At 46.8% G+C, this 24,461-nt stretch overlaps 1 protein-coding gene and 1 pseudogene across 6 annotated transcripts; one reads left to right on the forward strand and one right to left on the reverse strand.

Moving 5' to 3' along the window:
- Positions 1-237: 237 nt before the first annotated feature.
- Positions 238-23,196, reverse strand: CDC25A (cell division cycle 25A). Of its 6 annotated transcripts, none has more exons than XM_004449710.4 (15): positions 22,945-23,196; positions 21,921-21,997; positions 20,462-20,504; positions 19,623-19,659; positions 19,099-19,200; positions 16,234-16,353; positions 13,286-13,420; positions 12,829-12,903; positions 10,499-10,672; positions 7,345-7,443; positions 6,990-7,052; positions 6,797-6,895; positions 3,591-3,721; positions 2,293-2,404; positions 238-2,060 (listed from the first exon to the last, which is right to left on the reverse strand). In XM_004449710.4, the coding sequence occupies exons 1-15, from the start codon at positions 23,112-23,114 to the stop codon at positions 1,920-1,922; spliced, it is 1,578 nt and encodes a 525-aa protein (XP_004449767.1). In that variant the 5' UTR covers positions 23,115-23,196; the 3' UTR covers positions 238-1,919. The 6 variants fall into 6 exon arrangements, with proteins under 6 accessions (XP_004449767.1, XP_058144436.1, XP_004449769.1 ...); XM_058288453.2 differs by having other exon boundaries at positions 13,286-13,357; positions 19,099-19,197; positions 22,945-23,191; XM_004449712.4 differs by having other exon boundaries at positions 13,286-13,357; positions 22,945-23,191.
- Positions 4,366-5,393, forward strand: LOC105744836 (poly(A) polymerase alpha pseudogene; annotated as a pseudogene).
- Positions 23,197-24,461: the final 1,265 nt, after the last annotated feature.

A 24,461-nucleotide genomic window follows, 5' to 3' on the forward strand; every position in this document is an offset into this window, starting at 1 on the left:
GAAATGAGTAGATCTTGTAAGCCAGCAGTTCAGGAAGTCTTTGAGGCACCTGTTTCATCTTGTGAATCAATCCGAACCCCCAGGTCGAAGCCTCTGGATGCAGGGTAATCACCGGCGGTCATTCCAGCTGTGCATGATGCCAGGCCCTGCGAGTGCTCTGGTCTCTTGAGGAAATGAAGTGGGAGGACCTTCAAGAAAAGCACTTCCCCTTCAAATCCAACAGAACCAGGCGGAGTATGTGGGTTCAAGATCGCTTTTATTTTTAGAGCCTGCGACAGCTGATTAGCAATGCTTGCCGAGCTGGTATAATCAGAAGGCCACCTCACCTCCCTCATCAGGCATTCAACCAACAGAACCCCCACCAACGGGACCGGGGCTGAAACTGGGACAACTCGATGTGTGCCGGGGGCGGAGGCCTTCTCCACCCCGCTCCGTCATTCCCCTGCTCCCCGTGTACTTATCCAACAAGATTGTTTTACAGTCAAATGCAACTCAAGCCCGTCACACAGCAACCAGTCACCTCCCTGGCAAAAGGCAAGGTGGGAGGCTGACTGCTGGGCTTGAGAACTTGGCCACACCCCAGCTGGGCAAAGAAGGCGAGCAGGTGCCCGAGGGCACAGATGAATGGACATCCAACAAGCCCGGCCCAGCTCCTTGAATGCGAGGTGCTCCTTTGAACCCCCTATTTCCATGGGGTTAGATGCAGGGGCAACTTGGTGATGATCTATCACTCCCTGTCTAGCAAATTAAAACATGATAAATCCTTCAACATCCACCAGGCTCCCTCCTGAGAGACATATTCTACAGTCATTGCTATGCTAGAACCCATACCCTCCTCCCAATGCCCAGGGCTTCCAGCCCCTCTTCCCACCCTTGGGGGGCCCATCCAACACTGATTTGATCCTCCTTGACTTGTAAAAGGTCAATTTTTTAAAATGTTAAAATAAAATAAAAGCTATTGAAGAGGGTCAGGGCAACAGCAGGAAAACACTGCATGTCTGCCCCGTTACGTGGGCACCCCCAGCCCCGGGATCCTACACACTAGCACATTTCAACTCTGACCTGGGGCTGGCGCCCAGGGCAAGCTGCCTCAAGTGCTTTCCTGACCGTGGCTCCTATTCCAGCCAACACAGGGAAGTGGGGTGAGGAAAAGCAGGGATATCCCCCAAAATAGATGGCAGTGGCCTCTGAGGTAGGTCTGGGAGGTTTAGCTTATGTCTGCAGCCAAGCCCGGGTCCTGTGCTGGCTTCCACCAGGCATCTCAGCTCTTGGCTTCAAATAGCAGCAGCCCCAGGACCGGAGCACCTCCTGGGGAGCCCTACTCCCCCCATCCTTTTTAAATTAAAGCAGAGGTAGTCCCTGGGATAACGAAGCCCTACCTAGAATGGCAGTATTTTGACCTAATGAAGGAATTAAGTCTCCAGGAGTTAAAAAAATAATAATAATAAAGTGATTGATAAAGTTGAATAAATTAATGATAAGGGTTTTCCCTCGCAGATCCTTACTTCCCAGACTGTCTTTGGTTATTTGGCCAGCAGCATTTCTGTTCAAGTTACTTCCCTTCGCTCCCACTGCCCCCCGCAAATCGTCCCCCTCTAAAAGCCCATTTCATGAGAGTAGGCCAGTGCCCAGCAAGGCTCCTGGATGGTCTGACCGAGGAGGCAGGGTGCCTCGGAACTGTGCTGTGGCACCACAGCCTTGGCGGAATGTCCTGCTGTGGAGGACAGAAGAGGCGTTGCCAGCAGGGCGCTCCAGGCTCCAACGGTGGGCGTGTGGGAGGTGGATTAAGGTGTGGACGCCACAGGCCTCCCCTCCAAATGCCCACAGCTGGCCTCTTTCCTTAAGTTTCTCTGAGCAAAGTGGGGAAGTGGAGGGGTGGGGAGGGAGGCGTAGGCCGCTGCTGTCCAGCAGTGCTGCGCTCAGAGCTTCTTGAGACGGCTGTACATCTCCCTTTTGCTCTTTTCCCCAGCCCAGGTCCGGCTCTTGGTGCGGAACTTCTTCAGGTCTTCTTTAAAGTCCTCGTGGTGCATGGGTCGGTAGCTGGGGGGCTCACAGTGAGACTGGGGGCATGGAGGGGGTGAAGTCAGGCATGACCTGCCTCACACTCCCAATCTGGCTCCCTCCCCCGCAGGCCGCAGGGATGCAAGGCCTGAGATCTGGACAATGGGTTCTACAGGTGCCTTCTCTATGCAGGGCAGACACCCCTTATCCCCAGACCCGTGGGCTAAGTGACACCAGACAGATGTACTTGTCCAGCTTGGGTGAGGGGTGGGCCACTCTCTCCAGTCTTACCTGGCACTTCAGGAAGAACTCCTTGTATCCCCCCTTCAAGACATATAGCTCTGGGTAGTGGAGTTTGGGGTACTCGTTACCAAGCCGATCCCTCTCCCTCACGTAGCGGCACCTGGTAAGAAGGCAGGCAGGCCGAAGCAAGGTTAACTCTCCCAACGCGGAGAAACCAAATAAAAGCAGGGGTTATGTGTTCAGCACTCCTGACACCTTCCTAACACGCGGAGTTGTGAGTTCCAGACCATGCGTTCACAGCCGACGCCACTGCCTTCTAGTGAAAGGCAGAAAGTCTCTTCCCCAACTCTCTTTTCTCTAAGTTAAACAGTCCTTGCACCTGACCCCTGCCCGAGTCCTCACTGCCACCCCCTGGTACCTCACCTGCCTCGACAGCCTCTGAACCTGCCCACACCAGAAGTCTCTCTTGGACCATCTGAGCTGAAGCTGCCCTCCCTGCCTCACCTTCCTATTCCTTTTCGTTTGTTCTGCACTTCTCACCTTAACGCCCCCCGCCCCCCCCACCCGACCCCTGCAGCAGCAGGGTCTTTGTTGGTCCTGCTTATTACTGTAGCCTCATTGCCTTGGCTGTGCCCAGAACTCCAGGTTTGCAAACACTTCTTCAGTGGACAATGGATGATAGAGGGGCAGCCACCTGGCCCTTTGCTTAGCTTTTTGATATCATCACTGACTTTGGCCTCATTTTTCAGTACCAGTATGTTACCCTTTAGTGATAGCGTACAGGACATTATTGGAGCACCGGAATATTTTAAAATTTTAAATAAATGTTGTTTTGCTGTAATTATACTTTCATCGATTTTGCTAGAAATATACTCTTGGGGGGGGGGGAATTAAGGCCTCAGGCACCAAAGACCTCATGGAAGCTTTTTTGCTAATACAGGGGGTATGTGTGGGACATTTCTTTTCATCCCAAAGTGGCAGAGATATGACAAACGTGGATTTAACAATGCCAGGACTGACTCGGGAGTTAGGGCCATGGGGCGGTAGCTGGGTCCACGGGTGACCCTGTGCAGGCAGCACTAGCAGGGCTGGACTGGATTAGGTCAAGCCTATAAACCATCCTCAAGGGAGGCAGAACTGAACTCATGCCCCTGCTAAATGGGTAACCGGGGGAACACCTGTACGATCTGTACTTGTGTGTAGGTGAAGGCATGGAAATGAACTGTGGCGTGCAGAGGGAGGCTCGGCATGCTGACGCAGACTCCCAGGCCAGTCGCCCACCCGCACGTCCCACAGCTGCATCATGAGGCCCAGGCCCCAGAGGGCCCAGTCCTTTCAGCACTCACATGCGGGGGCCGCGCTCAGAAGAAAACTCGCAGTGGAACACGACGATGATGCGCTTGTCGTCCGTAGGTACAATGGGCTTCTTGAGTAAGAAATCTTCAACCTCCTCTTCCATGTGCAAGTTCACTGCACCCTGTGAAGGCGCCAGAGATCCTTGTCATCTGTGTGTCTCATATTCGCAATATGAACTCAACAAGAGGGATCTTTAAATTTAAAAGACCAGTTTGCGAAGGCACGTGGGAAAAGATATTTGTATCAAAGCCTCTTAAACCCTATGGAGGGAAACAGATGTGGCTCCAGCAGTTGGGCTCCCATCTACCATACAGAAAGTCCAGGGTTCGTTCCCCAGGGCCTCCTGGTAAGGGCAAGCCAGCCCACACGGCGAGTGCCAGTACAATCAGGAATGTGGCCCTGCGCACGAGTGCTGCCCTGTGTGGGAAAGCTGCCCCACGCAGGAGTACCAGCAGATGAGGAGAGCTGGCACAACAAGATGACGCAACAAGAGACATAGAAGAGAGAAAATAAGAAGATGTAGCAGAAAGGGGAGCTGAATTGTGTGACAGAGTAAAGGCTGGAAACTAATAAAGATATTTAGAAAAACAACAACCCTGTGGAACCCCTTCTGGTTCACTCCCATGGCTAAGAGATCAGTAGGTACCACCTGGAAAGGTCCCAGAGAGGGATAGAACAAGTATCTACTATACGTATGTGGCAAAGAGTATTGTGTCGGCCATAGAACATTCATTGCATAGTGTGTAAAATGCCTTTCAGAAAGCGGCGGGAGCGGGTGCGGGAGTGGGGTTGGACCCAGGGCTGAGGAAGGTCCCCCTCCCTCCCTCCTCAGTGGATTATGCCCAGGGCGGCAGCAGTGGCGGTTGCGGGGGGGAAGTGACTGGGCGGTGCCGGCGCTGGAGACGATGCCGTTTCCAGTTACAACGCAGGGATCACAGCCAACACAGCCGCCACAAAAACACTATGGCATTACCTCTCCTATCAGCTTAGCAGCCCCCAAGGAGACAGACTGCATACTTACACAAAAACTAATCGAGACTCTGAAGCCTTTTGGGGTTTTTGAAGAAGAAGAGGAATTGCAGCGCAGGATTTTAATTTTGGGAAAATTAAATAACCTGGTTAAAGAGTGGATACGAGAAATCAGTGAAAGCAAGTAGAATCTCCCACAATCTGTAATTGAAAACGTTGGAGGAAAAATTTTTACATTCGGCTCTTACAGATTAGGAGTACATACAAAAGGTGCCGATATTGATGCGTTGTGTGTTGCACCAAGACATGTTGATCGAAGTGACTTTTTCACCTCATTCTATGATAAATTGAAATTACAGGAAGAAGTAAAAGATTTAAGAGCTGTTGAAGAGGCGTTTGTACCTGTTATCAAACTGTGTTTTGATGGGATAGAGATTGATATTTTGTTTGCAAGATTAGCTCTGCAGACTATTCCAGAAGATTTGGATCTACGAGATGACAGTCTGCTTAAAAATTTAGATATAAGATGCATAAGAAGTCTTAATGGTTGCAGGGTAACCGATGAAATTTTACATCTAGTACCAAACATTGACAACTTCAGGTTAACTCTGAGAGCTATCAAACTGTGGGCCAAACGGCACAACATCTATTCCAATATATTAGGTTTCCTCGGTGGTGTTTCCTGGGCTATGCTAGTAGCAAGAACTTGCCAGCTTTATCCAAATGCAATAGCATCAACTCTTGTACATAAATTTTTCTTGGTATTTTCTAAATGGTATGTGTTTAGATTATATTAAAATAAAATTGATTGTAAAAAAAAAAAAAAAAAAAAATGCCTTTCACATCTACTGCCTCTAACTCACACAGCCATGATGCTGCATAGGATCCTGAATGATCCTATCCCCCACAAGAAAGACAGCAGGATCCAGACCTTGGGAGCTGGCCCCTATCAAGGTGGCAGAGTAAGATGCTGCAGGACTCCACCCCACAACATAAGTTTTGAAAAACCAGCAAGAACGGGCATAACCATTGTATTAATCAGTCAAAGGCGTGCTGATGCAAAATACCTGGAATCTGCTGGGTGTTATAAAGGGTACTTATTTGGGGTTGGAGCTTTCAGATACCAGACCATAAAGCATAAGTTACTTCCCTCACCAAGTCTATTTTCACATATGGGAGCAAGATGGCTGCTGACATCTGTGAGGGTTCAGGCTTCCTGGGTTACTCTGGGCTCAGCACCTTTTTCCTCCACAAGGTCAGCTGTAGACTATCAGGCAAGAGGCTCTGTCTCTTTCCCCAGGGTTCCAGCTTAAGACTTCAGCATCAAACTCCAACATCAAAACTCTGACATCAGAAACCTGCAATTCTGTCCTTTGCCATGTCTTTTATCAGTGAGTCCCTACCCCTTGGTGGGTGGGGACTCAAAGCCCTAATCATAACTTAATCACGCCCAGGTACAGATCAGATTACAAACATAATCCAATATCTATTTTTGGAATTCATAACCATACCAAACTGCTACAACCATCTTTCTCAAAGCTCCAGAAAATAGTTACAGGATTGCGGTAATGTAGCAAGCACCCAAATCAAGAAAAAGCCCACTTAAATAACCTACTCTCAAATATTTGGAAGACAGATACAGCAAAGGTGATAAAATGATAAATTGGTGGATCCGGGTATCGGGGGCTGGGTAAATTGGAGTTTTGTTTTTTTTAAAAAAAAGATTTATTCTATTTATTTCTCCCCCGCCCCCCCCCCCCCCATTGTCTGCTCTCTGTGTCTATTCACTGTGTATTCTTCTGTGTCCACTTACATTCTTGTCAGGCGGCACTGGCAATCTGTGTCTCTTTTTGTTGTGTCATCTTGCTGTGTCAGCTCTCCACATGTGTGATGCCACTCCTGGTTGGGTTGCGTTTTTTTGCGTGGAGTGGCTCTCCTTGTGAGGTGCACTCCTTGTGCGTAGGGCTCCCTTACGTGGGTGACACCCCTGTGTGGTACGGCACTCCTTGCGCACATCAGCATTGGGTGTGGGCCAGCTCACCACATGGGCCAGGAGGCCTTGGGTATTGAACCCTGGACCTCCTATATGGTAGGCAGATGCTCTATCAGTTGAGCCACATTCACTTCCCAGACGGGAGTTCTTTTTATGGGGTTTGTATTGGTTTTGCAAACTGTTCTGTTAAGTTAAATTATTTCAATAAACAGTTAAATAAAAAAGAATCCATACCTTGATGTGGCCTCCCTCATATTCGTATGGGTATCGGCAGTCAATGATAACAAACTGTTTAATGAGGTTGGCAAATTTGCCATTCAAAACAGATGCCATCTGTGGAGAGAAAGCCAAGGAGATTCAACCTTGGTTGCCAGGAACAATAGATTCATACACTACATGTGTGGCAATTTCCAAAAGGGTTACTTACAATTTCTGGAGAGATGTACTTTAAATCCTGATGCTTCCCAGCAACTGTGTGAAAGAGATAACCCTAAAATAAAAACAAAGTAACGATTATCCTGCCCCGATCAGAATGGCAGAGTGAGACATTTGCTCCCTACCTTAAACCCCTGAGCAGTATCAGCAACACCTACAGTCTCACAGGGACCAACATAAATGTGACGAGAAACCACCGTGCTCCCCTGTTTTCAGACTTTTTGGACTGTGCCCCTCTGGAGGCACCAGGGGCTATGGCAGGAGGGAGAACGGCTAAGTGGGGTTCTAGGTATCCCCACCCCCCTGCATCGCCTAGCCAGATCGACACTGCACCTGCTTGCAATTACCTTGGAGAAATCTCCTATAAGGTCCCTTGGGTCACTGTCCAAAATGTTCTCAATGGTTCCTTTTGGGGAATAAGCGAGGGATAAACACTGATGCATAATCTGTAACAAATCAAAGGCTGAGAATGAGGCCAAGGTTCTGAACAGGACTTCTAAAAAAATAACCTGGAACATGTCACAAGGAGAACAAAATGTTTATAGTTAGCAGGTTATTAACTAGGTCTACTATTATTTCTGTGTCTGCATTGCTCTGAAATGGAGTCCCTACCCCTCTTTTTAAAACAGAGTTAAAAATAGGGCTACAATTAAAAAGACAAAAACACTTCTCAGCTCTATCCATTCAAAAGATTAGGGATACAATGAGCACCCGTCAAGGACTTAATGTGGTCTCCACTATTTTCCACTAATAGAAACTAGGGCTTTTCGAAGATGTGATCACCATCAGTTCTGGGACAAGAAATGTCCCAGATAAATCTGGAACACCTATTCCTAAAACAGCAAGGAAACATCAGGTCATGTCAAAAACACAAATTGTGAAGATTTCTTAAAACAGGACCCAGAAAGCACTAAACAAAAATTTAACTGAATGTATATTAACTTTTTTATATATTTCAATGTGGTTAAAAGGGGAAATTTTAGGTTATATATGTTGCTAGAATAAAAATTTAAAAATCTGTGGAATTGTGCCCAACAGTGAACCCTGTGTTAAATCATGAACTACTGTTAATAGTACAATTATAAAAATATGCTCTCATCAGTTGCTGCCTTTTCTGTACCCAGGGCGACTAAGGAATTTGATATGGAATATTCCAGCTAAAAATGAAATAACAGAGCTAGAACACCTTTTGGAAACCCTGCTTTAGCAAAAGTAATGGATCTAGGCAATGATTATCAATGGCTGTCCAAAAAGATGTGCCTCCTGAGCAAACAAATCACCTATAATATATTCTTGCAAACAACTAGAATCTGAATCTGATCAAGCCCTTCTAGAGCCTAGACTTATAGTTGACAGAAATTGTTAGAAGACACCACAGGACTGTGAGAACAAGCTGAGTTACTTGAACAAACTAAAGCATTTAGGAGAACTCAAACTCTATTTGACGATATTAAGACATACATTGGTGGGATACTCAACAGATAGAGCATCCGCCTACCACGTGGGAGGTCCAAGGTTCAAACCCAGAGCCTCCTGACCCATATGATGAGCTGGCCCATGTGTAGTGCTGATGTTCACAAGGAGTGCCATGCCACACAGGAGTGTCCCCCACGTAGGGGAGCCCCATGCGCAAGGAGTGCGCCCCGTGAAGAGAGCTGCCCGGTGCAAAAAAAGTGTAGCTGCCCAGGAGTGGCACCGCACACATGGAGAGCTAACGCAGCAAGATGACGCAACAAAAAACGAGACACAGATTTCCAGTACCACTGACAAGAATGCAAGCAGACACAGAACACAGTGAATGGACAGAGAGCAGACAACTGGGGTGGGTGGGCGGAAGGGGAGAGAAATTAAAAAAAAAAAAAAAAAAAGACATACATTGGTAATATTTTTCAGGTATGATAATGATACTCTGGTGTTATATATATTTTTAACGAGGGGAAATATAAAAAAGTCCTGAATGAATGAAGAGCTATCACACTACTACATTAAATAAAATTTCAGACAGGTCATTCACCCACAAAAATGCTCCTGGTCAATAAGGAACGAAAAGATGGTTAATCTGCTTGAGTTAACCAGACCCGAAATACCAATTTTCACATCAAAATAGCAAAAATATTCTAAGAAAAGTAACAGCATTGGTGAGATTTTGAATAAATGGGCCACTTCACATGGTTTTGGTAGTTATGTGCATTGCGGATACCTTTTTAGAAAATAAATATAATAATTGTATATAGCATTTGCCCAAAAATGAATATGTGAGGATGGTTTACAGAGGCAAAAAGTTCCAAAATACCATGTATACTATGACCCCATGCATGAAAAATGAAAACAAACCATACAGCTATGAGGCAATGAGCAATTGATAAACTTAAGCAATTAGAATCAAATATATTAAGCTTATCATGTAAGAGGATACACCTTTGAGTACAGGTGAAACTTTAATAAAAAAAAAAATCAAGCCATAATAGGTATAGATTAATAGGTATAGATTAAAATGAAATAAACCATCTATATCAAAGACCTCCCCTTTTCCAAAACAGCTCAGGTCCAAAGGATTCTAAAAGTTCTGCCACTTTCAAGGAACATTCTTGAAAGTAAGCATGTTCATTCTTATGTAATGTAAATTGTTTCAGAAAATAGAAAGAGTAAGAACCACCCACCTAAGTGTCTGTGTTTGCTGTAATCCTGATTTCAGAACAGTTAAGAACTCCCAGTTGCAGACAAGATGAAGCTGTACCTCTTTCTATCCTCCCACCAGGTATGATGAAAAACAAGCAAGACAAGAACCACCTTGCTCCAACTCAACACTACACACAAAAAACGGGCCTAACCCTACCCACGTCAGCAAGGGGAGCCTAGACTGCCACCCCTGCCCCACTACAGAAGTGTCCCCATCCCCACCTCCTTGGAATGGAGAAGAGCAGGGAGAGGTGATCTGCATCCCTGCCTGGTGTAGTGAGGACCCCCAGCGACCGCTGGGGTGCAGGCTGTAGCACCACTCCCCTCTGGCCCCAGGGTCGCATCAGAGGAGGCTAATAGGTGGCAGAGGTCTCCCCTACCCCATGTGTCAAGGGGGACTGTGCTGGGGAAGCAGGAACCCCCCATACCTGGTAATGAAGCAGCAGTCCCCCCACCCCTAGCTAAAGGGAAAAACAGGAGGCCTGAGAAAACAGAATATTTACATAAATCTAGAGTCTTATAACATAATACCCAAAATACAGAGGGTACAATCGAAGAAAAATCATTATCATATCAAGAACCAGGAAAACCGCAAATTAAATAGAAACTACAATTAACGAATGCCAATACCAGAATGATTCAGAAAATGGAATTATCTGATAAATAAATAAAAATGCTTCAATAGGCAATTACAAACATGCTTGAAATAAATGAAAGCACCCAGAAAGTCACAGCAAAAAAACGGAAGGACCAAATGAAAGCTTTAGAACTGCACAATATAGCATCACTCCCCTCAGGCAAAAAGAAACCTGCAAAACTAACCTCTTGAGGCTTCTCTGGACTAGATGCCTCGTCCAGACTGACCCCAGCCATGCTTTTTCTCCGCTTCGTATTTCCAGGTGGAGACTCCTCTTGAGCTCTTTCTTGTCTCTTCAACATTGCCCTGGTGGTGGAGCTAAATGTGGAAGGTGAGTCAAACAGCTTGTATCGATTGCCCTTAGGGAAAAACAAAGACAGATTTTTCATTAAAACCTTCCTGCTTGAAGGCAAATGAGGTAACAGAACAAGGCCTTACCGCATGGCATAAGACCTACCTGAAATGAGGAAACGGACTCCATCCATTCACCTGGGAGATGCCTGATAAACACCTATTAAACTGACACTTTATGGAAATGAATAGAACAGTCCTGGCCCTCAAAGTCTACTGTCTGCTTGGGGTCCCAAGAGTCAAGAAGTAAAGAGTAACCTCAATTAGCAACATATTTCCAGCTTGCCTCTTTTATTTTTCCCTCCCTGCCCCTCATTGTTTATGCTCCCTTCTTTTTAGGAGGCACCAGAACCGAACCTGGGACCTCCCATGTGGGAGAGAGGCGCTCAATTGCTTGAGCCACCTCCGCTGCCTGCTTTGTCTCGTTTCCTGTGTCTTCTTGTTAAGCCATCTTGTTGCATCAGTTCGTGGGCCACCCTGTTGTGTCAGCTCGCTGTCTTGCTAGTCCTTTTTAGGAGGCAATGGGAACCAAACCCGGGACCTGCCCTGTAGTGGTGGGGGTCCAACTGCCTGAGTCACATCTGCTTCCCCTCTTCCATTTCATTATTGTACTTGTACCTTACTTGAGTAGCTTGACAGGTTTTACTATCCCACGTAAATCCAGAAAAGATATAAGGCAACTAGATTATACTATAAAACAGGGCCTTTAATGTTGTTAAAATGATGCTAAGAGTGCAAGTTTGGGTGGGTGGGGGGCAGGGATGGTCATGGGCAAAGCAAGTGGCTTTCAAAATTGTGTTCAAAGTCCTTTTCCCTACTTAAGTATTTTAAAGATTATTTCCCCGGAGTTCAAGGGCAGCCAATCAATCTCCCCTTGTGGTAGACAAAGCCTAACCTCAGATCTTGAAACTCCTCTCAGCGTGTTCTGGACTTTTGTGTAGGATATCTTTTTATATACCCCAGGAAACCATTCATTTCCAAGCTGACGCTGTAACTATTTGTGGAAGGAAAACTTAATTCCCCACTGTAAAGGCCCATAATACTTGGCTCACGATTTTTAAAACCCAGCTTGTAAAACTGAAAGCCATTTCCCAAGCACACTCACAACACCATATGTAATTTTTTGTCTTTCCAGATGATTCAACTTTCTGTTTGAATATATCCCTATGAGGCAAACATTGAGTCTCTACTGATAGGGTAGGTCTTTTAAATTTAAACATCCACCAAGTGACTGCCATTTGTCAAGTGTCATGCTAGGTGGTATATCAATAAGAGAATGATCTTAAAAAATAAAAAGCACATTGATTGTACTCTTTGGATGAATTTTATACTTTATTAATATGTACCAATAAAACCGATTCATTTAACAAACAAACAAACAACAAAAATAGTAGATGGTGTCCAGACTAAAGGCTTCGGATATGAGAGCTAGGAGCCTTGCTCCCTCCTACTCCACTTATTTTACAGGTTAGGAAACTCACAGGTAGATGACAGGTGCCTCAAAGGTCAGAGTGTCGGGTGGGGTCCTGTCACCCCATTCAGCCTTTGGCTGTGTGTGGCAAGGTGGCATTACTGAGGGAACAACCAACAATCCCAGACGCCAGAGGGGAGATGGGGCACTGTGCGCTCCCTGTCCCCCAGGTGCTTGAACACGACTGGGGAAAACAAAACTGAACACAGCGGTTCCCAGCCTTTCTCCACCCCAGATGGAGGGCAGGGCCAGCTCTGAATGTTGAGGCCAGAGCTCTCAGCCCTCTCTTCATGCAACAATGAAAAGTGGCTGCATCTGCGGCAGCGGCAGCGCCACTGACTGCTGAGGTGAGGCCGGTGGTGCCCGCGGCTGGAGCCTTTCTATCCTAGGGGCAGCGCTGCCTCTGTTCCTGCCGCCCAAGACCACCGCCCATTTTGTTAGCCAGAAACGCCTCCCTCCTAATGCTGGCACTTAAAACCAACCTCAAAACACATCTTGCACAGTTTAAAATAACTCAAACTCTTAAACTCAATTTAAGAGCTACCTAATGATGGAATCTCAAGTGAAACAATTTCTGATTCTTGTGGTGGTGTGGGCAGGTGGATTAGTTTTCTACTTTGGGGATAACCTTGGTCCACCGTGTCCCAGAAACCAGTAACTCTAGGATTCCTGTAGAGACACTGGAAAACTTACAAGGTTTATGGCTCTTCTCATGACCAGGGGAGCTGTCCAGAGGCTTGCCATACGTGACGGAGTATCCTCATCGTTCTAAGGAAAAAGGCAAATTGGTGTTATAAAGCTCTAGGAGAGATTAACATTAGTCTCATGGCTTTAGGCATGACTCTCCCTGGAGAATATCAGACAGCCTGGATAGGAAGCACCTAATACCCTCTCCTCTCCTGCCACCAACCCACTCTGCACCTTCCGTCCCGCATAACAGTTCAGATATCTGAACACAGCTGTAAACAACACCCCTGAGGCTACGTAAGGAGGTATCCTTAGTCTCTTCATCTTGAACCAGGCTAGGAATAGAGTTTCAATAAATCAGCACCTATTGAACAAAACCATCAACCAACTCGAGCCCTGGGGATTGCTGTCCTTTCTCAGGAGCAATTAGGGGGATGGACAGGAACACACACACACACAGCACCTTGAGGTTCTCTCCATCCAGAATATCCATGAAGCCATCGTCCTCATCAGACAAAGTGGCAGCCACAGGTGACTGGGGCATAAAAAAAGGAACAAAATTTCCTGGTTCACTGGTATCACTTTCATTTGAGGAAAGCTACAAGACACAATTCATTGCTTGTTAATAAATGAGTGCTCTCATAGGCTTTGACGTCTTTACGGGTCACTAGGTTTTACTATAGTCAGTATAAAAAGTAAGATGTTAGCAGCTACTAAACAAAGGCATAAAGGAATATGTACCCCATCAGAGTTGCAGGTCAGGTCAAGAAGCCATAATGTGAAATGAACCCACTTTATTAATTAACCTTACAGTGGGATCTGGGGAGCTTGGGAAGAACAAGCTTTGTTTTATCAGGAGGTTAAAATCAGGGAACACTGGTGTGCTACTATGATAATTTGCTGAGATGAAGAAGACGCAAGTCCGTACAAAGTCAGAAAATGGCCTAGAGAACGTCTATGTAACTAGTTCTGACAGGGAAAAAACGGGTGGTCTGGGTCTGGAAATCTACCCTAATTCTTTTAATTTGGGAGTTAAATAATGACAGCTGCTTGGTTTTTAACTGAGGAATTACTGTGTACCTGACACTATGATACAATCTTTACACTTCTTTTGAGTTAACAAATGAAGACACTTGTGTTTCAGGTTACTAAGATCACAGATGACATGTAGCCTGTTTGTCTTCAAATCCCAAGCTCTCATCTATACTATACTCACTACCTCTTAGCAGAGAAAAGCATTCCTGGAGTAAAAATGGGGAACTCTATTAGGCAATCCTATACATGTATATATGTTTGGAAATCCCCAGTACAAAGGTAATACAGGGAAGCGGATTTGGCCCAATGGATAGGGTGTCTGCCTACCACATGCGAGGTCCCAGGTTCAAACCCAGGGCCTCCTGACCCATGTGATGAGCTGGCCCATGTGCAGTGCTGATGTGTGCAAGGAGTGCAATGTCACACAGGGGTGTCCCTCACGTAGGGGAGCCCCACTCGCAACAAGTGCGCCTCGTAAGGAGAGCAGCCCAGGGCAAAAAAAGCACAGCCTGCCCAGGAATGGTGCCGCGCACATCGAGAGCTGATGTGGCAAGATGACGCAACAAAACGAGACACAGATTCCGGGTGCTGCTGATAAGAATACAAGCAGACACAGAAGAACACACAGCGAATTGACACAGAGAGCAGAATACCTGGCGGGGGGGGGGGGGGGGGGGCGCGGGTAGGGGAGAGGAAAAAATCTTTAAAAAAACAACAACAAAGGTAATACATACCTAATATAGAAAATTTAGGGAAAAAAATCACTCATAAATCCACCATCTAGGGATAAACACTGCTAACTGAATTCTTTTCTAGGTGCTATTCGAAGCCAGGGAAAAAAGTTTAGAGAAATATTTTTTCACAGTAACATGTTGGCCCTAGCCTAAATCCTACAAAGAACCCCAAAGAATCCATAAATCCCTTTGAGGTATACAAATGCATTAGTCCTCAAGTGGCTTTCTGAATGGATCACTCACTTAGAAATTCCCTCTGCAGCTGGCCTACTAGTTCTGGCACTAGCTCTTCTTCCCCAATAGAAAGCAAGCTCTGGACTGACTCTGGTCTTGCACAAACGTGGTCAGCAAACAGGCAGTTTTTGAGCCGGCAGAGCCAGGGGGTACCCTTGTGGGGAAGCACCTCTTGAAGGTGCAGACACCACGTTATAATACTAATTTTGGGGAGGTTGTTCTGGGATCCCTAAATACAGATGTCATATCGAAAACAACTGACAAGTCTAAATCTCTGACTCTGGATAGGACCTAATTCTTTCTTCATGATTTCCACATGGGGTCATTATGAATCAACAGATGGTGACTTGGAGACTAAACACAAGGACAACAACACCCCCTGACAGGACTGATAGCCAAGCCAGTGCGATCAGCATCAGCATCTACCATTAGGGGCAGCCCTGGTGCTCAGGTCTCCAGGTACACACTAAAGATACCTAGTTTCTGATATTCAACAGCCAAAGGGCTACTGTATACCTGAGCAAGTGGGGATTCTGTTAAATCCTGGTCTTCTATTTATCTGTGACCTTTGGCAAATCACCCAAGCTCCCAGACTGTATTTTCCTTATCTGTAAAATGGAGTGACTCCAGCTACTTCGGTTTTATTAAGATTCAATACAAGAACACATGTGAAAGTGCTTTGTGGAATGCTAGACAGAGCAGCAGTATTGTATTGGCAGGACCTGAGCCTCAAACGACAAACCAGACTGGAAAGCTCTATTTTCAGATCCACGTTTGTTCACAGAAAACCCTGGAATCAGCTATGGTCATTTTGGTCAAGTTGGGCCTCTCAAGTTTATAGATGTCTGTTGTCACAATTTAGGATCCAGTAGAAAAGTTTGGCAGTAACGACAGTCTCTGACTGTATGGCAAACAGCCCAGACACAAACGACTTCAAATACTGCCAAAGCAGCCTGGAGGCACTGGATTCGCTGGAATCCATAATTCTTAATAAACCACCTTTGGAAGAAGCCAAGTGCTCGCTTCAAACAAAATCATCTCTGGGAAGTAATTCTTATACTCAGGATGCACCATAAAAAGGCACATTTTAAATAAGAGATATAATCACTACCACACATACACTTAGAATGAACCAGGATGTCTACAGATTACTTTCCCGTAACTGACAAACTCAAGTTTTCCTTGCTCCAGTCCAAAATTTTCAAACACATCACCCCTCACTCTGCTTCTGTCTATCTGCTCACCAGATACAGCAAAAACACCAAGAATGTTTGAAGGTCTACTTTCAAAAGACCAAGTCAAGATAAAGACAGAAAGAGCTACACATAATGTCTTCAGCTCCAGGTTTAAGAGGCCTTAATTCTCTCTTCCCACCAGAAACTTCCCATTTGAAAGTCAGAGCACGTACCATCCGAGCCGGGGCAGAGTTCTGCCTCTGCGTGAAGAGGTCTTTACCCTCCTCAAGTCCATGAGAGTGAAGACAGCCTCGAGACGCAGGTCTTGTCGGCTTCTTAAACTCAAAGGCTTCCTGGAAGACAGTATAGATGAGACATCTTCTACTAGCCCTGAAAACCAGCTCTAGGACCTCAGCTGTAGCTTGGGTGAGATACCTTTCTAACTGCCTCTGGATTAAGGGTTTACCTATTTCTGATAATTCCAACACTTGATCTGTGTAACTAACACATTTCCAAGACCCTGTAAATGGCTAACTTCTAAAGCAGATTTTTTTTTTCCTTTCACCACACCACTTTATTTCCTAGCAAATATACAAATCTTTGCCAGATATATTTACAAGTTAGGGAAGTGGATGTAACTCAGCAGCTGGGTGCTCACCTACCACATGGTAGGTCCTGGGCTCAGTTTCCGGTGCCTCCTAAAGAAGACGAGCAAGACAGCCATCTGACACAATGGCTGGCACGGCGAGCTGACGCAACAAGACAATGCAACGAAGAGACACAATGAGAGAGATAACAAGCAGGGAGCTGAGGTGGCTCAAGCAATTGGGCACCTCCCTCCCACGTGGGAGGTCCCAGCTTCAGTTCCTGGTGCCTCCTAAAAAGATGAGCAGACACAAGAGAGAGCACGCAACAGACACAGAGAGCAGACAGCAAGCATAAACAATGAGGGGGGGGATACATAAGTAAATCTTTAAAAAACAAAAAACACAAGTTATATGCTAACTTACAAACTTTCTAAAATCTAAAGCAATGTCATCAAAGTCTTGAAAATGACTATATCAGGATAATTACCTTGAACTTTTCATGCTAAGTTCATATCTGCTTGAGAACTTTATATTTTTTCACCTTTTCCTACCAACAGGAGACAATATTTTCCCACTTACAATTATTGTAACACATGATAAAAGCAATGAAGAAAAAGCCTACTGGCTTACTCAACAACATGGACGAACCTCACAAGGCTGAGAGAAACAAAGCCAGATGTGACAGAACATATATTGTTTGATCCCACTGACTTAAAAGTTCAAAACCAGGCAACACTAATCTACAATGACGAAACGGAGCCTATGGTTAACCTTGTGGGAGATTATTACTGATGGGAGGGGCATGAAGAACTTTGGGAGTGGTTATATAAGTGTGTACTCATTTGTAAGCATTCATCAAGCTGTACACTTGAGATCTGTACACACCTGTTTATGTTAGAAGTTTAGAAAACAAGGATAATTGCATTATAGAAACTTCTGAAATATGAGAATACACCGTATCCTGAAATACCCATTTAAGAATTTATCACTAGGCACTCAAAGCAGTTAACTGTTAATATTAGAGTATAGGGAAGCAGATGTGGCTCAAGTGATTGGGCTCCCTTCTACCATAGTGGAGATCCAGGGTTTGATTCTGGGGCCTCCTGGTGAAGGCAAGCTGGCCCACATGGCGAGCTGGCCTAAGTGGAGTACCAGCCTGCATGGCAAGCTGGCCTGAGCAGAGAGCTGGCACAGCAAGATAATGCAACAATAAGAGACACAGCAGACCAGGGAGATGAGTGGTCCAAAAGAATGAGCACCTCTCTCCCACTCTGGAAGGTCCCAGCGTCAGTTCTTAGTGCTGCCTAAAGAGAAAACAAGCAGACACAGAAGAACACATAGCAAATGGACACAGAGAGCAGATAACGGGTGGGGGTGGGAGAAAATAAATCTTTTTAAAAAACCAAAACAACAACAACAAAAGCAAACCAAAAATACTAGAGTTTATATCAACCCAGTACTAAGTGCTTTCTGTGCATTAATTCACTTAACTCGCAAATACCACTTGATTGTCTCCATTTTACAGCTAAGGAAACTAGGCCATGTAAGTAAGTGGCATGCCCAAGGTAACAAAGTCAGGCTGGATGGCTCCAGTGTGGGAACTCTTACCACTACTGTTTCCCCTCCAGAACAGAGCTCCAGGCAGGCAACCTTAGAAGAAGCCAAGTCTGGGGCAAAACCAGGCATTTGGTACAGCTTTGGCCTGTTTGGCAGAAAGCGCTGAGTGTTTCTGTATCTTCCCTCACATTTCATAAGTTGCATAACAAACTCTGGACAGTTCACGGAAGCAGGTTTTGCACTGTGCCAAAGATTATAAAGATTGTAAACTGTGGTGTTTCAGAAACGGGGAATGAATAAAGGAGGAGGGGAGGATAAACAGATTTAGGAGAAGGCCAGAAACGAGCGAATCCATTCAACCATTTTAGATGTGTAACCCTGGACAAGGCACCCTGCTACGGGCAAGAAAGGAAGCCAGACAAGGGTGCTCATGGACTTTCGGGATACAGACAACCCAAAGTTTGCCCTCTAAGCCACCATTTCAGTTACCCTGAGATTCCCTGGACCCTGCTGAACCCTTTCTTTCAAATATTGCCAAGAAGTCTTTTCCTGAGCTCATGGCTCACCCCAGGGTCATGACAGAGACAAGACAGGTTTGGGCAGACTCTCCCAGATAAACTATGGATATAATTACTTCTAAGAGCTATCATCTGAGCAACTCCTACATGCCAGGTACCATTTAAGTGCTTTAGATATACTACCTCATGCAATTCTAGCAACAGCCCTAAAGGCACTGCTATTCCTTTTATACAAACAAGGAAACTGAAGCCTAAAAAGAGAAGCAACTTATTCAAGTCACAAGCTTCAAATCTAGTTTTCTATGGCTCCAAAGATCAATGCTTGACTTTGGCTAAGGTTTAGTCTGCCAGCAGGCAACTCAGTCATTTCTCCTAAGCTACTGCCATTTGTGGGTTTCACCTCTGCCTGGGTTAGCACGCTTAATAGCACACTCACGTTTTCCTTGTTCTCATCCTGGTCGATCAGCTGAAAGACATCAGGGTCAAGGGAATCAGAATGGCTCCTCTTCAGAGCTGGGCTACACCCCAGGAGCTTCTGCTATCAAAGTATCAAAGTAGAAAAAGGACAGTTATATCATGTAAGCAAAAGTTCAATGCAAAACCTAGTTCTCAAAAGAAAAGGAAAAGCGGGGGAGGACCTACCTCTTGGCAGTGCTGCCAGAACGCAGGACAGGTGCCCACCATGTGGCTTTACACCTGACCTGACGTCTAGTCTTTTTAGCAGGGATTATGGTGAAAATCATTTATGGTTTAATAGGACTCAGATCAAGGAAGCAAAACTCGCAAGAGGCAGCTGCTTTTAAAATTTCTTTAGGTAGTGTCTTGAGTGTGCATCTGTAAGTTCAAGACTGAGGAAAAGGAATCTTCTAAATTAAGGTCTCGAATCTTCTAAATTAAGGTCACACTGATAGCTAAGGGGAGAGATAGCAATACAAGCTCAAAATAAAAAAGGAAACTTACAGGTAGGGAACTTATTCTCCTCATGGGATTTTCAAGGCTGCAATGAAACCAGAAGGTAAATGAGAATAAAGCGAGTAAAGATGTATTCCTATTAGCAGACCAGTAAGTGCCTAGCCTCTAATTTGGGAGCAGATTCCCATTTTAAGGAACATGGAAGAACAAATCCCTGTAGTGTATGTGGTGAAAAGATGAAGTGGGAGGTTGTATACTATGCCCTCAGTGAGAGCAGGACACTGACCTCTGGGCCTGGGTGCTCAACCACCTATGCAGGGCCAGGAGCTGTTGGCATTGGGGGCAGGGTGGGGAATGGAGGTTGAGGACAGTGTCTCAGGAGGGGCAGTGAGTATCAAGGATAAGTGGATGTCCTATTCTCACCCTCTCACAAGTATATCCGACATGGAGCTTATGGTGAAAAGACCAAACCCAGATCTTCTCTTAAAACCTTCTCAAGGCTATGAAACCACAGGGTGGACCTGAACAGAACGACCAAAGTTTTAAGCTAAAATAAAGGAAGGATGGGTTCTGTAAGCTGCTGACATAAACCACACATTCTCCAAAGATATCAGAAAGTTTAAAGCATCTGTGAGTCTGACTAGGGACAGCTCAGTCAAGGGCTCCAGGCCAGAGCACGAGAATTCCACTTAAAAATTAAGAAAACCTTGGGAGTGGCTGTGGCTCAGTGGTTGAGCACTGGATTCCCGCATACAAGGTCCCGAGGTTCAATCCCTGGCCGGTACCTCAAAAAAACACAAACAAACCCCCACCCCCACAAAACCCCCAAAACAAAACAAAACCAAACCCTTTTCTTAAGCACAAACATAAAAGCAGTGAATACATACTTTTCTTTCCGGTCCAAAGGTCCAGGAGAATCCAGACAGAAGCCTGTAGGAAATAAGAAAGTGTTTCTATTTGCCATCACTGCAGCTCAGTTATTCTACACTTTTCATTCCTTTAACTGGAACTACCATTTGCCTGTTGTTTCTCACTTTTATCATTTCAAATATTCTCAGTTTCTTGTGCTTTGAAAGTGTTTAAAATCTCAGGAAATCATTCATGAAACACCATTTTTCTTGAATCAGTCAACAAAGACTCACAGACTAGACTTTTGCCAGAACTGAGGTCTAGCTTATTTGATAGTGGTATATCTACCGATCCCCTTTTCTCCTACTTGCTATTACCATGAGGGGAAACAGGATTTGAGGAGTTATACTATACATATCATGACTGATTGGTTATTCATAGAGATGACCCAGATAAATTCCTAAATGTCAGTTCCAAACACAATGGATTTTTCTGGATAGTTTTTTTTTTTTTTAATTGATTTTGTAAAAATATTACATTAAAAAAATATGAGGTCCCATTCAACCCCACCACCCCCACCGCACCCCTCCCCCCCCCCCCCAGCAACACTCACTCCCATCATCATGACACATCCATTGCATTTGGTAAGTACATCTCTGGGTATCTCTGCACCTCATGGTCATTTCTGGATAGTTTTGATTTCAAGTATTTTACCTTGACGGATCATGTGCATATATTTGGGTTTTGGAAAATATAATTAAGTCTTATGACATGCAAGGCATGTGTTTGCTGTCTTCAACAAAATGGCACCAAGTAAGGTGTCCATCTCATCAAAGGCAGTAGGGCAAAGGAGACCATGCACATTACTTATGTGCTGGTCTCAGAATGGCCCTCACCAGTGCCTGCCTAGTGTACACCTCTGTCCCCACTGACATCTACGCAGCCTTGTAGAAAAATGAGGCATCAGCTCCTGACTGGTATTCTTGCTTGCCCTCCTGCCACAAATAAGCCAATGCCCAGTTCTCAAGTCTACATTTAAAGACTTTTGTTTTGTTCTTGCAGTCCTCTAACCTAAAGCATCTGTGCTCTAAATGCTCTTCTGAGTTAGAATAAAGTACGCTGGCACTCTTTCTCCAGAACAAGCTCACGCAATTTCATTTTACTTCCAATAATATGATCCCACATTTTAATCTATGAGATTTTCTAAATGCCACTTACAGTATGGTGCTCATATTGCTCACCCTTCAAGACCCAGCCGTAACACTTCCTTGCAGACACCAGAACTTGTTTTCTCTTATTATAAACTGACGCAGGGGTTCCTTTGTAATGTTAAGGGTGTTTGCCACCCAATGCCATGACATCTCTGTACTGTCTCAACCACTCACCAAACCAAGTCCCTTGGTGGAAGGTCACCGCTTTAGCAAATCCCCAGTGTGGCCTACCACCCGCCCCAGTCCCCAGCACACACATAATATATGTTGAAGGCTGCAAGAATACCTGAATCTGTTGACTCAGAGGAGCCCATTCTCTGCAGACTGCTACTGTTCTTCCCCTCCAGAGGCTGTTCATACTCACTGCAACCAAGAGAAAATAGTCAACATGAGCTATTTCTAGGATTTAATTAAAAGATTACACACAGGAGACAGACCACAGGATCAGCAAGTCGCCAGGCTGCCATGAACAATCATTACTTGTAGGCCACACCACAGATCCCATTTTTTCCACCCAGAATACCAAGTTTGCCTCTGAGCATAAAAGGAAAGGAGAAAGCAGTGGTTGGGCATGGCCTTGACCACAAAGTATATGCCTACGATGAACAGGACAGAGTTCTTACTTTCCAGAGGCTGGGAAACTAACAAGACATGTGCTTAGTTAGAAAGGGATGCCCAAGACTGGGGGAAAGCATCACTAGAAACACTATTGGATGGTTTTTTTTTTTTGGCTATAAGGAAAAGCCCAGGGAGCTTTTCAGTATAAAAAGTTGGGTAAAAGCCTGGCCTTGAAAAGCAGCAGGGTGAACATCAAGAATGTGCATGGGAGAAGGCACTGCAATGATGCTGCCCCAACGCCAGGAAAGAAAATGCCGCGTCCCTTTGTTGGGAAGGATCAAAGCTCACAGGAAACTAAGATCCTGCGAGGTTCAGCAAAGGTTGCAAGTGAACGCCTGCTTTTGCCCCGTCGGAGAAGATTCCAAAGAGCTTCCTGGAATAGGGAGGCAAGAGGAGGGGGGTACAAGGTAATCAAAAAGGGGTGGCGAAGGTAGGGGCGTCCTCACATCCTACCAGGCCTGGTTCGGGGCTCATGGGGGTCCCGGAGGGTCGGAATGGCCTCTCCCGCCCAACATTCCGCCCGGGAAGAGGGTGCACATGGCGGGCCCGAGCTCGGCCCTGCCGCCCCCGAGCGGCGAACCCAGGAGGGCTGGTCGCCTCCCTCTCCAGGCTAGTTTTCCGGCCAGATCTCCCCGAGGGCCGCCCCGCAGACTCGCCACCCGGGGCTCTGCTCGCCGGCCCCCTCTCCTTACCTTCCCAGCCCCTGCAGCTGGTCCATGGTGACCGTCAGGTTAGTGACAGGCGACAGCCCCCCGGCGGCAGGCGCGCCGAACAGCGCCTTCACCACCGGCGGCGGGGGGGGAGGAGAGCTGCAGACGAAGAGCAGACGCCGGCGGTGCGGGGGCTCCGGGCCCAGTTCCATGGCGGCGTCCAGACTCCCCAGGGCTCCCTTTCCCTGCGCCTCCACCGCGCCCGCCCCGCCCCGCCGGCACCGGCCTCGACCGCGCGCCCCGCAGCCGGCGCCCGCGGGTCAAACACAAACACAACCCCACGGTTCAAGGACGCGGCCGCCGCGGGCAAGCAGCGCGGCCGGGCGGGCGTCCGGAGCAGGCAGGCGCCTGCCACACGCACGGGTGTTTCCAAGTTCACCCCGCGAGGCCGGCGGGCGCCGGCAACCTGAAGATTAAATACAAACAAACGCGGCGGGTCGGAAAGGGAGGGCGGGCGAGAGCCGCGAGGCAGCGGCCTGGGCTCCCACCCTTCGCTTTCCTCTCACCCCCTTGCCTAACGCGGGGTAGCAGAGAGCAGACAGACCCTCACCTCCTTCCCCGACTGCCACTGCGGAGGCAGCCTTTCGCAGTCGTAGCTGCTCACTGGGGTCCGCCGCTGTCCCGCCCCCCTTTCCTAGTTGGCGCCAAACGGAATCCACCAATCAGTAAACAACTTTTCCTTCCCGCCCGCGAATGGCAGCCAGGCTGGACCAATGAGCGGGGAGGAAGGAGGCGGCTCGCGGGACTCGGCGAGGTCACCTGCTTTCGGAAAGGGGCGGGGTCCAGGGGAGACTGGGGCGGGCCCAGACAAGAAGGGGCGCAGAGGTCAATGAAAACTCCCAGCAGGCCCTGCGAGGCGCGGGCCGAAGCCGAAAGGCCCTCTCCTGACCGGTTGCGTGCTGGGAAGCGTAGTTCTTTCCCCTTCTCCTCCCTGCCTGCGGCGCGCGTCGCGGTCTTGTCAGCGCTTAACCCCTTTGGGCCGCGTGCGTCTGGTCACTGGTCCCGCGCCCCGCACCCTGAGGGAAGGCGGAGGCTAGAGAAATCAGTCCGGAACCCCTGAAGGCCTTGGCCGGGTCGGCTGGACCCAGCCTTGACTCGGCCTCTGACTGCCGTCTTCCGGCTTCCGCCGGCCGCCAGGTCCCGGTTTTTAACGAGAGAGGTTGTTGAGTGGCCCAAAGGGCTCGGCCTTGTGCAGCGGCTGCCCCTTTGACTCTCTGCCACTAGGCAGAGAGCTAACGTTCAGCCTGCGGGTTGCCATGCTGCTGCCCATCTTTCCCCAAAGCATACCCTCTTCTCTTCCTGAACTAAAATATGATAGAGCAACTCTATTCCCTCACTTCCTGGTGCCAGGAATCCCCTTCCAACACCACGGTTTTGCAGGTGTCAGCTCCGCCTGAAAGGTTACCAACCATGCGGGGCTGTGGACCTCGCCATCTATCCTTACACTTCATTTGAAGCCCTTCTGTGTCCTCTCAGAATCATTTTCTTATCGTCCACCC

The sequence above is a fragment of the Dasypus novemcinctus genome, chromosome 26, assembly GCF_030445035.2.
Source record: "Dasypus novemcinctus isolate mDasNov1 chromosome 26, mDasNov1.1.hap2, whole genome shotgun sequence".
NCBI lineage: Eukaryota > Metazoa > Chordata > Mammalia > Cingulata > Dasypodidae > Dasypus > Dasypus novemcinctus.

Excerpts from the sequence above, each read along its gene's own strand:
- CDC25A (XM_004449710.4), bottom strand. The coding sequence starts at position 23,114 with ATGGAACTGGGCCCGGAGCCCCCGCACCGCCGGCGTCTGCTCTTCGTC. Across the intron at positions 3,722-6,796 it reads ATGAGGGAGGCCACATCAAG|GGTGCAGTGAACTTGCACAT; the intron begins GTATGGATTCTT and ends GCGCCTTCACAG. Across the intron at positions 2,061-2,292 it reads AGTTCTTCCTGAAGTGCCAG|TCTCACTGTGAGCCCCCCAG; the intron begins GTAAGACTGGAG and ends CCATGCCCCCAG.